At 36.8% G+C, this 13,958-nt stretch overlaps 1 protein-coding gene across 1 annotated transcript in view; it reads left to right on the top strand.

The window, feature by feature from the left end:
* The first annotated feature begins 3,614 nt into the window (after positions 1 to 3,614).
* Positions 3,615 to 13,958, top strand: part of SLC12A2 (solute carrier family 12 member 2) — a 48,557-nt gene continuing 38,213 nt past the window's right edge. The window contains 5 exon segments of the mRNA XM_009278518.1: positions 3,615 to 3,668; positions 8,638 to 8,757; positions 10,725 to 10,800; positions 11,436 to 11,531; positions 13,379 to 13,518. Coding sequence (XP_009276793.1) covers positions 3,615 to 3,668; positions 8,638 to 8,757; positions 10,725 to 10,800; positions 11,436 to 11,531; positions 13,379 to 13,518 — 486 coding nt within the window.

Raw genomic sequence — 13,958 nt, 5'->3', positions numbered from 1 at the left:
CATTTCTGAATTGATTCCAGACCTTTTCCTTCAGGCAAAAGTCTACCAGATTGCAATTTGTATCCATCCCGTATTAGGAGGGGGGGATCATAATTGCCTTCTTAAAGAGAAAAGTCCATAGCCTTCATGTGGTTAGTAAGATCAGTCAAAAAAAAATTGCATGCAGGTAAGATGTTAAGTGGTGGTGAGCTTTATAAACAAGGCTCCTATCTATCCTTTGTAAGTATACCACCTTGCAAGAACAATGATTTACTCCTAAGCGGAAATCAATTGCCTGAGTAAGTTTCTTGATTAGCTAGTCTTGCTAGCCTGGTTAATACATCACACTACTTGTAAGAGTTGGGAGGAAGAATGGATGACTGTCTGTCCCTTTTAAAGAATTAAACTAAAAATGGCTTTTAAAATCAGAAAAAAAAAATACACACACACACAAAAAATACTGTTTAATGTTTCTCTGTTAAAAGCAGTATTGAGTTGCAAGACACTGAAATACAAGCTGATGGCAGAAACATGTAGCTGGCTAATTCTTCAGTTGACGTGTTAATTGTAACTATAAATTTCTTCTGTTTAAAATTGTTCTGCTGTAATCAAAGTACAACAGACTTTAATTTCAGCTTAAGATAACAGTAACATTCTATGTTTGATGCAATCTCTTTTAAAATCTTTGGAAGTGGATGCCAAAAGCATTTGCTGCTATATTTTAAATTGGTAACTGTAGAGAAGGTAATATAGCCAAAGTGCTTAAGTTTTGGTCTCTTGGCTGCAAACCTGAAAAGGATTTCCTTTGATTGAGGCAAGTAACCAATGGTTGAAGCTGTTCATGTTTGATTCCAAGGAATCAGGAGTTTTAAGAACAGGTCATGTTTTATCTGGGTAATTTATCTCCTGTTGCTGTAGGTAACTGCTGGGTGCCATTTGATGGGTTAGTAGGCTTTTTTTAGGTTATGACTGTAAAGACACTGGAACCACAGTATAGCAGCAGCATTTTACATGTGCCTCAAACAAGGACTGGGAATTACAAATTCTGTTAGCAAATTTGCTATAATTCATTCCTGGTTTAAAACCAAGCAGTAAAGTACCTAATATGACTGCTGAATTTTCTGAACTGCCGTCAACAGCTAGTCATTGCACAGTGACTAGCAATGTTCCCTGAAAGTTTGTGGTTTTTGAGTTTGTTTTTTAAAGAAAATGCTAAGAAGGTGTTTAGGCAGACTGGGATGTCTCGAACATGTCTTCTGCCATGTTTTCTTTTGTATGTGCTCCCTGACTGGTTTTTTTCCACTGGTAGCAATACTAATCGCTCAAGCTTCCCATCTAACTCCTGAAAAACTTGAACACCTGAATCTGTTTTGCTAACTTGCCAAGTTTACTTTTAACTAAAGCATTATCAGGAATTTGTAAACTGTTCTAGGTGTCTGTGGAAGCTACTCTTTTTACGAGTAGCAATCTTTTTAAGTGAAAGGTAACTGTGTTCACTTGGATTATCAACCTGTTTGAAGCACTCAAGAATCAGACTATTACATCTGTTGGTAAGATGTAAATTAGTGATGTAATTAAGATGTAGAAGGTGATAACCTACTTGCAGGTTTAGAATTTGCACTTTCACTGCTCTTTCATCAGAATGAGGGCTATTATGAAGCATTAATCAAGAGTTGGGCATGCTAGTTCTTAGTTTCCACGCTAACTCATGATAACCCTATCACCATCCTTATCCCAGCAGAGGACTGGTAAGGAAGAACTAGAACTGCATGCAGTATTTAAAGTTCAGGTGTACTACAGATTTTTTTTTTTCCTTGATTTACTCATTACAGAATTATTTTTCTGTTTTTATAATCTTTTCTCTTCAACTATTACTGTGTAACAAGTTGATAGTTTTCTGAAAGTATTTAGGGTAGGCCAGAAAAAGACTTCTTTTAAGGATAGTGAGAGACGTAGACAGCATATGTTTTTTTTCCTTATTACTTTGCATTCATAGGCATTGAATTTCAGTTGTGTTAATTTCCAGTTCCTAGGTGTAACAAGATTATTCTGCATTGTTTTATAGGTCTAAATAGCAAATTGCCTTTCTTAAGAAGTAACTGTTTTAGTCAGGTTTGGATATTGATATTTACTGTACAGTTCTGGGGTTTTAATGGGAGGGAGGCTTAGGTAAATTTGTTGTGGCATAAATGAAAGCAATGAGGTTATCTAACAAAGCTTTAGGGTTAGCACTTCTGAAACAAATCAGTGTAGAGAAGAAAATAGCTGTTTGTCAACAACAGTATTGCTAGTGTTACTAGTTTACAAAGTAAACTGTCCATGCCAGTGCTGGCTGTTCTTTAAGAGAGTGTTATGTAGAGTAAGATACTGTAAAAGTAATTACCTACAATACTTACTCCCTTTTAGAGCTGTTTATTTCCCTTACAAAAAACACTTGAAAACTGTCAGACCTGGCAGAGGTGTTTTTCAAACTCAGTATTAAAAACTTGCTGTGATTTGTAGTTAGTCTACAGAGCAAAGTTAACAACAGTATCACAGCCATTTTGAACAGTGGTTGGTTGAAAGAAATGGTTACAAACAATAGACAGTGTCAGCAGATCAAGTCAAAGACTGGTGAGAACTTACTTTTCCTCTTGCATATTTAAGTACTGAAATAGTTTGTATTCTCAGTCAGACAATCAAATTTGAGACTTTTCTTGATAAAGTTAGTCACAGGACTCTCTTGTGTCCCTGGACAACAATATGCTTAAAACCATTCCATAGAGATTTAGACAATTTGGGAAGGAAACTCAGTGTTCTTGGTTTCTTTTGCTACTGGTTAGATAAAAGCATTAAAACATAAAAACAACTTATCAAAGACCCTTAGGCCCAAACTGGGAATTTTATGACTGCAAATGTTAGCATGCTGCAAAAGCAGTGTTTAAAGAACAGATGTGTTTGGTACAGTTTAGTGTCCTGCAGTCAACATTTAATAGTTGGCTTATTCTTTGGTAGTACAGTATCACACTTAAATATATTTGTACCACTACAAACTGTTTGCAAAAGTTGTCACTGTTGCATCAGAGGTAAACACCTATGTCAGCAGCATTATTCTATGCAGTTATTCTATGCATACAATACATCTAGCACTTTCTAAACCTTTTATTCAGATCATTAGAAATGTCACAGGTGAGGTGGGAGGAAGAATCCAAAAGTTCATTCCAGAAGGGAAAGTGGAAGGCTTACTCATCCAAGAAAAGATTTGTAGTGTTTAAAAATCATGGGAAGTGTTAGCAACTTCTGGGGCAAAATGTTTAGTAATTCTGCTGCTGTTGGATAACTTTCTTTAATCTGTCATTTTTATTTCATCCACATTCTGGCTAAAGTACGTTTGAATTAGAAAAGCAAAAACAGATGTTCCTAAGCTTTTCTTCTGTGTCTGTTCTGAGCTGTGTTTACTCTGAAAATCTTCTGTACTGTCAAGTTTTGTACTTAAGTAGCCATAGTCTTAACTGTGTGCAGCTATAGAGTTGGGCTATTTAGGAGTGTAATCTCTACAAGTAACGATTCTTCCACTGTTGAGACAATTGGCATGCTACATCTGGATCAATATATTTTATCGGTTGCTTCCTTCCACAAAAAGGAATTTCTTAAAAATGGCGATGCCTATAAAGTTAACCTTTGGGAGATGGAAACCAGAAATTGTTGTGGTAAGGTGTAGTGAACAGCTTGGCAATAACGCTGGAAGCTGCAGCGAAGGTGTGCAGAAGATGTGTGCAAGTCTCTTGTGAAGAAGGGTTCCACTGTCGTGATGATTGCTGCAAACACCTCTAACCATAAAAGCTCCTAGCAGGTAAAAGCATGATCCTGTTGTTGAGGCTTCGACTGCAGCTGGTGAGGACAGAGAGCCACTGCTGTACAGAATTGTTCTGTCTGTACCTCTGTTGGTGAGAGACGGTTCTCAGGTGGCTTCCCTTATTTCCTGTCCTCAGTAAGCGTGTTAAATGATGAGAGCACTATGCTCGGTGTCAGAATATGTAAGTACAAAGCAGTTTTAAATGTAAGCAGCTGTTCTCTTGATTAAATGTAGTGGAATGCCATTTTTCTATTTCCTTGCAGAAATTGGAGCTTGAAAAGATGAGGCTCTTGATTTTTCTTTAACATTTTGGTAGTATTAGCTGTTTAAACCAGCTTCAGTACTGTACCCTACTAAGACAAGAAAAAGCTATTGTTGTGAAGCCTTTCTAAGGAATTTGTATGAGGAGAAGCCTATACTATATGGCATGTGCTAAACCTGTAACTGGTCAAACTTGAGAGATGGAAAAAGCAGTTAAATGTGCTAGTCTCAGGTGCTTCTTTGGCCTCCTCTCTTTGCACAAGGGTAATGGCAATAGGAAGGATTAGCTAAAGAAGTTATTACTTGGGACATGCCAAATCAGGCAGACTGCAAAGAAAGTGGTCTGCCTGAAGAACCACCATGTGGTTTTAGATACAAACTTGCTGTTTGTCCTGTCCTTTACTTGGGGCTTCCATGTTGTGATACTTGAAAAAAAGCAAGAGCAAAAGAGTTCATGTGTGTTTATTCTGGTACCACCTCATACAGTTCAACATAGCTTACGTATGTTGCCTTTAAGATGGCATCTAGATAAATTCCCCACAAATAAATGTGCTCCATGACATGTACCACTGTCAAGAACTCTCAGTAAAACTAAATAGCAATTTTTACTGATGAGAAACTTTTCCATGCACCAGTGTATTTCAAGCTGTGTGTGAAAAATCTCAGATCTCTTCTGGCTAACAAGTCTTTTCTCATTATTAATCCACTTCTAATAAATGCAGAGGCTATTCACAATTGGCACAAATAACTTACAGTTATGATCCAGTACTGGAGATGAAATAGTAGATTATCTGTACTTTTCTGTGCACTGTGGTACAGCAGTGGAAATTTCTGTGTAGGAACAGAACTTAACTGTTTCTCAGCTAAATTCCTATCAGTGTATGATAGAATTGACAATCTGTAAATGTGTCTTATTTCTCCTTTAACAGTGCAAGTGAACACCGTAACTCTGAGTGTTCTTTGGACTGATTAGATAAAAGACACTATTTTGATTAAAAAGTTGGGTTAATAAGAGCATTTCTCATCTGAAATGCTAAAACTTTCTCTTTTCTTTCCCCTTTTGTTACACCCCCTCCAAATCCACAGTGTGTTAGTGTTTTTTACTGTTTATGAAGATCTTATCGTACATGTATTGCTGTTCTAAAATAGTGCTAGTGCGTCTTTTTCCATTCAGTGTGTGACTTGAGTAGAAGCATTGTTTCCTCATGAGCACAAGCATGAAAAATACTACGCCTGCTTTATTTACAGCTGAGACCACAGTGGTGCTTTCTTAATTTCACATTAAAGGGCTGAACTTGGAGCCTTGTGTAGTGGAATTCTTTTGTGCCCACAGTCTGTAATATCTGTTCTCACTGGTGCTTTATTGGGCACCCACTAGCACTGGTAACCAGCAATAACCTTTCAGTTATTACATTTTGCATGTGCTTCAAAATATTTTCCTAAGAATATTGCATAGTGTGGAGAGACAAGACATACAGAACAAAACTTTCTTGTGTTCGTAGTGTGCATATCTTGGAGCTGATCCGGTAACTGGTAACTCAAAATATCAGTTGCAAGCCATTATGTCTTTCCCAGAATACAACAGGCTGAGAGATGGGGTTGTGGGAGCGCTACAGTAAAATGCGTAGCTATCACATGATGGTTGAGGCTGGAAGTGACCTCTGGAGGTCATCTTGTCGATGTGTGCAGGTTCTACCAATACCTGGCCAGCCATGGTCATATGCTGAAGTCTATAATTGTCTCTTACACTAGACACTAGGATATTCTCCACCTTCTCCTAAAACCTAAACGTGCAGCAAACAAAAACTTCTGGCTTGTTTAAAAAAAAAAAGTGGTGTCACTCAGTATTACAGCATTAACTAGTTTAGTTGCGTATAATGTTTCAGTATTTTGGGACATGAAGGTACAGATTTCTTCTAGCCCTTCCTTGATCCTCCCTGGCCAGTCTTTTCAAAGAACAATTTTATTGCTTCTTACTAGAGACATGTCATGCCTTTTTGTAATACCAGAAGATCTTATCAAATGTTGGCAGTTTTCTTGGCCAAAGCATAAAAACTGCTTAGATACATAAATGTGACTCCCTTTATGCAACGCCTTAAAATGGAGTTTGTTGAAAGTATAATGTGATGCTTTTCTATGAGAAATAGGAATGGATTTTATATGAAGGAATAATAATACACAGTTACACTTTTGCATGCTTGATTGGAGGTTTTGTTGTCATGGTTGTGAACATGTTTATTAATCCGTCTGTCCTTTTAATATATCTTTTTTTTCTTTTCCCTCCCCACTTCTGAAGGTGGGTGGGGGAGAAGCCGGGAGAAACTTCTGGTAAGCGCTGCTGGATACAGCAGAATCTGATGAGGGAGACGTTAATACCTAGAAAGAGTTTTGAGGTTTACTGCTGCATTTCTAGGAAAGATATCTGAAGGACGTGTACTCAAGGGTATTGGAGCAGGGCAGTATGTAGGCTCATTCTTTTCTGTTGTGAGCTTCAGGTGTGTCCAAATTGGGTGACGAGCCTGATTAGAGGGCCTTCCATGTCTTCAGTTCTGGTTTAGGCAGGTCAACATAGCAAATGAGTGGCTTGTAGCTGTGTGTATTAAATTAAAACGAGTTAATTATTATTCTACTTCTTGATATAGAGATGCTAGAGATGCTAGAGTTAATTCTATGTAAAATCTTAAATGTCGCAGCATGGTAATTCTCTCTTTTGGTCCTCACTGTTCTTCTTACCACTCTAAATGGATCACACACCACTTCTTGCTTGATTTGGTTTAAGTTTGAGTACCTGAATACAAATAACCAGCAAATCAATAAATTCATCTGATCAAAGGCTGGCAAATCTCCCGAGAAGTTACAGCCATTAGTTCTCTTCTATACAGAAGAGCTGCAGTTCAGCAAACTGGGTAATTCCCAGTTATGTTTCTTTTTGTCCTCTGTTCAATGTACGTAACACATTATATACATATATACACACAAAAAAAAATATATGTGTATATACAACATACATATCTATCTTCTTTTTTTCTAATCCCTTCTGGAGACAAGAAAACCTACTTTTTAAGAAAGCTGTCTGTTAAAGGTAATGATCTGCAAACTGATCATGATTCTGCCTACTGGTGGAAAGCTAATGTCATACAGGATTGCCAGACGTGTTGCAGGTGCACCTGTTCTTATGAGAATTTCTTCATGCAGAGTTAGTGAGAGAAGCACTGACATGAATCTGTGCTAATGACCTTTGGATAAGGTTGATGTAATCTGATTTTTTTTTATCTCTTTGTATGTTTACTGCTGATTGTAAGGGGATATGGATGACACCTTTCATAAGTGACAGTTCTATGAATATTTCCTCTGGACTCTGCTGATGGTACATTTGGTATTAATGTATCGGGAGGAGGAGGAATTTAATAAAGTATCTCACATTAAACTTCCTTACTGTGACCCTTCAGCACAGAACATACTTCTTGAAAGCATAATTTGGGTTCAGTCTATTTTGTATCTTATTTAGCGAATGGGAATTTTGCCCTTTACCTCATTGGGATTGAACCTCTAATTGCTTAAATGTTTTCTAAGCACTCTGGGATGCAGGCTGCTTCACAAATACTGCTTTAGCTGGTTTGTTGAATAGTATTCTCTGAATGGTATTCAGGGTCTTTCTAGTATATTCATTGTTTATACTTGTTGCCTTGGATAACTAACATACTTTGCTTAGAGTGCTTCCTGCAGATTTCTTACAGCAAGTTGAGTTTAAACGTCTAGGTGTTTTTGCCTGACTTTGGCAAAACAAAACTGCCTCTTGAAAAACAAGCATGCAACAAGTATGTGTATATACACATACATTTTTAATATATATCCAACAGTTAAGATTTCTGCATTGTAAGGCTGAGAGTTGAATGGTAAAGAAAAGCCACAAGCTGGTCTTTGTCCATGGGCCTGATGTTTTCTGTGTCTGTCATCCTTCCCTTTTAAACAGGGAAGAGTGTTTGGGAAGAGACTTCTCTTCCCTCCTTCTCCCTGAAATACCACTCTCCCACCCTCCTTTCTAGCAGCATCACCTTACAATGAATAGTTTGCAGGGGAGTGAATAATTTATTTCCTGAAAAATTGATCAAATGACAGCTAAGTCTGAACTACAGGAAATGCTATAGCTGAGACTAGTTACTTGTGGTAGAACAGTATACACTTTCAGATTAAGAAATAAAACTTCCTGTGCTGTAGGAGTCGCTGCATTTGAAATCTTGTAGCTCTTTTTCGAAAAGACCAGATGTTTGTTTCTTACGGCTGTAGAACTGGTTCGTAAAAATATTTATTACTCTGACTGCGAACAGTTTGCTCTAACTGAAGCAGAATACCAAGTCATCTGTGTAAGTTTGTTTTATATTCCTTGAAATCTGTGAGATGTGCCTCATGCAAGGAACATAAAAGAAAAGCTTAAAACTTCTGACGTGTCATTATTTAATTTTTCTGTTTGCACAAGTAGACGGGTTTTTTTTACAACATGAGTATCAAATGCCCTCTCTACTCTGTTAATCACATAAAAGATAAACTTTTTTTTTCCCAAGGAGCCCTTTGAAGATGGCTATGCAAATGGTGAGGAAGGCACACCAGCTGGGGAAGCAGCTGCCACTTATACACCTGATAGCAAAGGGGTGGTCAAGTTCGGCTGGATAAAAGGTGTATTGGTAAGTTTGATGTAATGTACTTCAGTTTCTTACTGATATGGTCTTTCTAATAACCTTCTGTTTTGAAAGGGATTGTGACAGCGCTGTATAAAGAAAAGATTGTATCTGAGAGATGTGAAAAATGCCATAATTTTAGGAAGGGTTGCTTTTACTTGTACTGAATTTTAAGGAAGTAAATACTTCAGGAATTCAAGTTTTGAAGGGATCATGGTTTCTTAGCACAGGTTTTACAGTTTTGAAGTTGCATAATTTCCAAGAAGGAAAAAGATTATGTAAATATTCATATGTACTAGAAAAATTACATATGACTCAAGTGACAGACAAATGCAAATGGAGAGAATACACTTAATGTGTGTTCACTTTGGATCTGTAAAGTTTTGGACTGAAGTGTTAGAATACTTGATATTTATTTATTTATTTTTAGAAAAGCAAAAAATACTGTGTTGAGGGAAGCACCTACCTGTATATGGCAAAACTTGACCAGGATTAAGTATTTAAATTTTGTTGAACCTGTTACAAAAAGTCGTCTTAAGCTGTGGAAGTCTTAACATTAAATACAATATAGTCATGGTGGAAAAAACTTGAGTCTGTCCCCATTTGGAGCAGTGAAAAACTAAGGGTGACATGGGGGATTTTATTACAAGTACATATTAATTTGTTTTTAATATTTTGTCAAAGAGAAACCATGATTAGTACGTACTCTCCAAAGTGATAAGAATTTATAGTGGTGGCTACAAATGCAACAGTTGGTTAAAACATGCTGAACTTGAGTACTCAGAATACCTAACCAGTTCAGCAAGCTTCCACTGTGTATTAGCAACTTCCTTAAAAGTCCTGAAGTAGCCATATACTCTACCTTGGGAGACAGAGTGCCTGTGGAAGCTGTGAAACAGGTATTACGGACTTCTATTGATGTACCCCAACCAAGGACAGACTTGTTCATTTTAAAGCAGGTATGAAGCTGACTTTCAATTTCTCCAAACCCAAATTCTGTATTGCACTATTTTTGTAAGCAACAATTCTAAGTATTAAAGAGTTATGGGATAAATGTTGCTGACCGTTTTCTTCCAAAGCCTATTTAAAAGTTTCAAGGGATGATCTTCTTTTCAGTGGTTTGAAAGTTGCAGTTAGTGTTTCCTAGTAGGCATAAGCTGCCTGGGTGAATATTTCCAGCTCAGGTGATTTACATTTTGCAAAATAATTTTTAAAATCTCAGAAAACTTTACTTTTGTGGTTTGGAGAGGTCTTTGTCTCCCTTCTAGTCCTAATGACCAGCTAAACTTTTTTGTAGGATTGATACCGTACTCTTTAGGTAAGAGAGAGACCTAAGACCTGCTGTTAGACTTCTGTCTAAATTCTGTGCAGTGCAAACTCTATTTTATTGAGGACTAAGAGTTTAAAATACACGGATAAAAAAACCAAACACCCCTCCCCCCCCCCATCCTGTTAGTGTGCAGCTGTGTTGTGAGATAGAAAAGTTCTAGGACTGGGAAGTTGGGGGGGGTTGTTTGTTTGTTTTTTTTTTAAAAAGAATATATTATTTACTAGGGTATTGCTTTGCGTTTTTTGGGGGAGACTTGTGGGAGATCTGAACGGGGGTTGTAGACTTCACAATCATTGTACTTTTAGTTGTGTATTCTGTAGTACGAATTTTGGATCCTAAAGGTTGGGGTCTAAATTAGTTTTTTTGATTGGTCAAGACATACTACAAGTGTCAGATATTGAAGTACTGTAACTTTATCTATGTTCAAGGTAGTAACTTGTTAATCATATTTAGGTTCCCTTTTTTTTTTTTAATCAAACCCTAACTTGATTAATGAAAAAAATCTATCTTGTGAAATAATTTGAAAAGTGGTGAGGGAAGACTGCAAGATAATTTTGACAACATTAAAAACTGAAATGAAGAGTTAGTGAAAATGACTGCAGATGTAAGACCTAACCTATGCAAAATTTCTGTTTTATCTTAGGTACGATGTATGTTAAATATTTGGGGTGTGATGCTCTTCATCAGACTATCATGGATTGTAGGACAAGCTGGGATAGGTATGCGTACTAATGCTATAATTTTATTTCAGTGACTTTTAAATGTGATCCAAAAGAGGTGTTGATCCTGAGCTTACACTTCAAACAGGTAGAAAATGACCTCAATATTGCCAGTTTTTTAGGTAATTTACCCTTATCAGAACTTTAAGCAGTATAAAGTGACTTAAGACTTTTTCATTTAGCAGTAAGGTATGTAATTTAAAATTGACATTTACAAGTTTTCAGTGAACTGTAGAGATAAACTTTTTATTTCTGGTTATTAAAATCTGCGTATAGACTGTGTAGTATATAAACAGTTTTCTTCAAAGGCTTAACTTAGTATTGGACTTACTTATTATTGGATTAGATTGGAGAAAATCTATCATCTGCAAAAGGCATGTGTTTCCTTGAAGCTCTAGGATACAGCTTTCACCCTGCTGATTAAAGAGAACATTTATCCAGTTTTGTTTGTATCCTGGAAACTTCTCTGTACAAAAGGAGAGTGAAGAAGCCTTTTGCTTGAATGTGCAGGACCACACACAGTAAATTTGTGTTGTATTTGCAAGACTAATTCTTTAAACCACGTTAAGTTGAAGATTTGTACATTTTAATACTGCTGGACTTACACCTTCTTTTTCCTCCTCTTTTTCCAAAAGGTCTGTCTGTCTTGGTTATTGGAATGGCCACTGTTGTGACAACTATTACAGGACTGTCTACTTCAGCAATAGCCACAAATGGGTTTGTAAGAGGAGGTAAACCTACTTTCATAAAGTTTTTAAAGCTTTCATCACTTTGATGCGTACACCTTAAGCATGGAACCTCTAATTTATTTTCCTTTTTTTTAGCATCAGAAAAAAAACAGTATGGATGAAATGTAGGGAAGAGTTAGTTTTCTGAGGAACAGTCTTCCCTGTGTTCTGTATTTGACTAAGCAGTCATGTAATTAATGAAAAGTCAATAAGTAGCCTACTAATTTGATTTGACTAGTGGCTTACTTTTCCACTGTGGAAGAAACATTATCTATTCTTAATTTTTGGAATACAAACATTTTTAGAGATACATATCCAGGAATGAATAGTGTCTTAATATTCTCCTGCATCTGCACTGGTTGGTTAAGAATGTGTGTGTGTGCTTTTATGTGTTCATGTCCTGAAATAAAACTTAATAATGAAAAAATACATCCTATAAAAGGATAAGCTATATCTATATGAGAGCATACAAAAGAACATGTTCTATTGTGATTTTTTTTATACACAAAAGAAATTCTCCAAACTCTTGATTATCTCCAGCTTTCCTGAGGGTGATGGTTTTCATTCTCTTTCATGGTTTATGTGCTGTTGTCAGCAATTCCTGCAAAATAGTTTTGTATGTGGTTGGTGCCTTTGACATGCTCAAACCGCTTCATGACATTACAAGACTGCAACTAGTAGAAAATGCAGTGGAATCAAAATAGAAGCTTCTAAAATTCTCTTGATTAAGAATGAAGAGAAAAACCTCACTATCACAAAGTAAACAGACCCAACGGGAAGGATCAGCTATAAATCTTAGCATTATGTCAAACTTAATTTCTAAATGTCCTTTCTTTTTTAAATTGCATTATACATATCAAATTTTCCTGTTCTTATGAGAGCCATTTTTTTTTTTGAGTTACTCTTGCAAAATAATATGTCATTAGAAAATTTGAAGTGCTGAATGGGAAGAACTGTAGAATAAAATCACAGTTGTTCCTATGAAAATCTTACATTACAGTAATATTTTTCTTATGTTAACATTCTCATTTGCAAAGTATGTCAAAGCTGGGTACCTACATATGTTTTGCACAAGAACTGTAATGTAGTGAAATTAAGGATTTCCTGTTGCAAATTTTTAATGTGCACTCAATTACTTCAGACTGGAGCTGGAGGATTTTGTTGCTTCTAGAAAGCTTAGCCTTAAATTGGAGGAATGTGCCTTTGCTACACTTTTTTTAGTTTTACTCCTCTCTAATGCTGTAGGTACTCAGTTTTCCATTTGTCACATGTGGTGTTTGAGATGTTGTATTTGTCAACGTCAAAAATACAAAATAGGTTCTGAAAAATAGTGGCCATGTGATTGTTCTGAGAGTCCCATTGGAGGGCAGAAAATTCCCTTAACAACAGAACTTTAAGAAACAGGTCACGGAGGTTTCGAACTTGAGTGGGTTTATTACAGTCTACTTTGCCAGTTTCTTGAGCTATAGCTAATGAAAATGTGTAATAGTAGAACTATGCAGAAATGCTTTGAGTAGTTTGAAGTAAAAAGCCCAGTAATACTGCTGCTTGTGTTTTACAATTTGTTTTTTAACCATAGAACTGGTTGCATAGCTGAATAATAAGATGTGGTGCATGAGTTAGGTGATTATTTCCAACTGTTGTCTTTTCTTAAAAATTTGAAATGTATTCCTGAAACTTCAGCATGCCTATCCCTAAAATACTGAGTTTTGGGTTATTTTCTAATACATCAGGGAAGATGCAAGAATAAATAGCATCTTGTTCATGTCAACTTTAAATTGCTGATGACTGTCTATTCTTAGGCTTTTTCATGTAGTGGTTTTTTTTTGTCTTGTCTTTTTTTCTTTCAGGAGGAGCATATTACTTAATTTCCAGAAGTCTGGGGCCAGAGTTTGGTGGTGCCATAGGTCTGATTTTTGCATTTGCCAATGCTGTTGCAGTGGCAATGTATGTTGTTGGCTTTGCAGAGACAGTTGTGGAGCTGCTCAAGGTATATGGATGATAGTGGTTATATTGATTATACTGTCCTTTATGCAAGTTTGAGCTGTCATCTAATCATAGAATGGTTTGGGTTGGAAGGGACCTCTAAAGGTCATCTAGTCCAACCCCCCTGCCGTGGGCAGGGACATCTTCAACTAGATCAGGTTGCTCAGAGCCCCGTCCAACCTGACCTTGAATGTTGCCAGGGATGGGGCATCCACCACCTCTCTGGGCAACCTGTGCCACTCTTTCACCACCCTCAGCGTAAAAAATTTCTTCCTTCTATCTAGTCTAAATCTGCCCTCTTTTAGTTTAAAATCATTACCCCTTGTCCTGTTGCTACAAGCCCTGTTAAAGAGTCTGTCCCCATCTTTCTTAAAAGCCCCCTTTAAGTGTTGAAAGGCAGCCATAAGGTCTCCCCAGAGCCTTCTCTTCTCCAGCCTGAACAAC

Source organism: Aptenodytes forsteri, unplaced genomic scaffold, assembly GCF_000699145.1.
Source record: "Aptenodytes forsteri isolate BGI_AS27 unplaced genomic scaffold, ASM69914v1 Scaffold402, whole genome shotgun sequence".
NCBI lineage: Eukaryota > Metazoa > Chordata > Aves > Sphenisciformes > Spheniscidae > Aptenodytes > Aptenodytes forsteri.
This window is presented reverse-complemented; position numbering and strand designations above follow the sequence as displayed.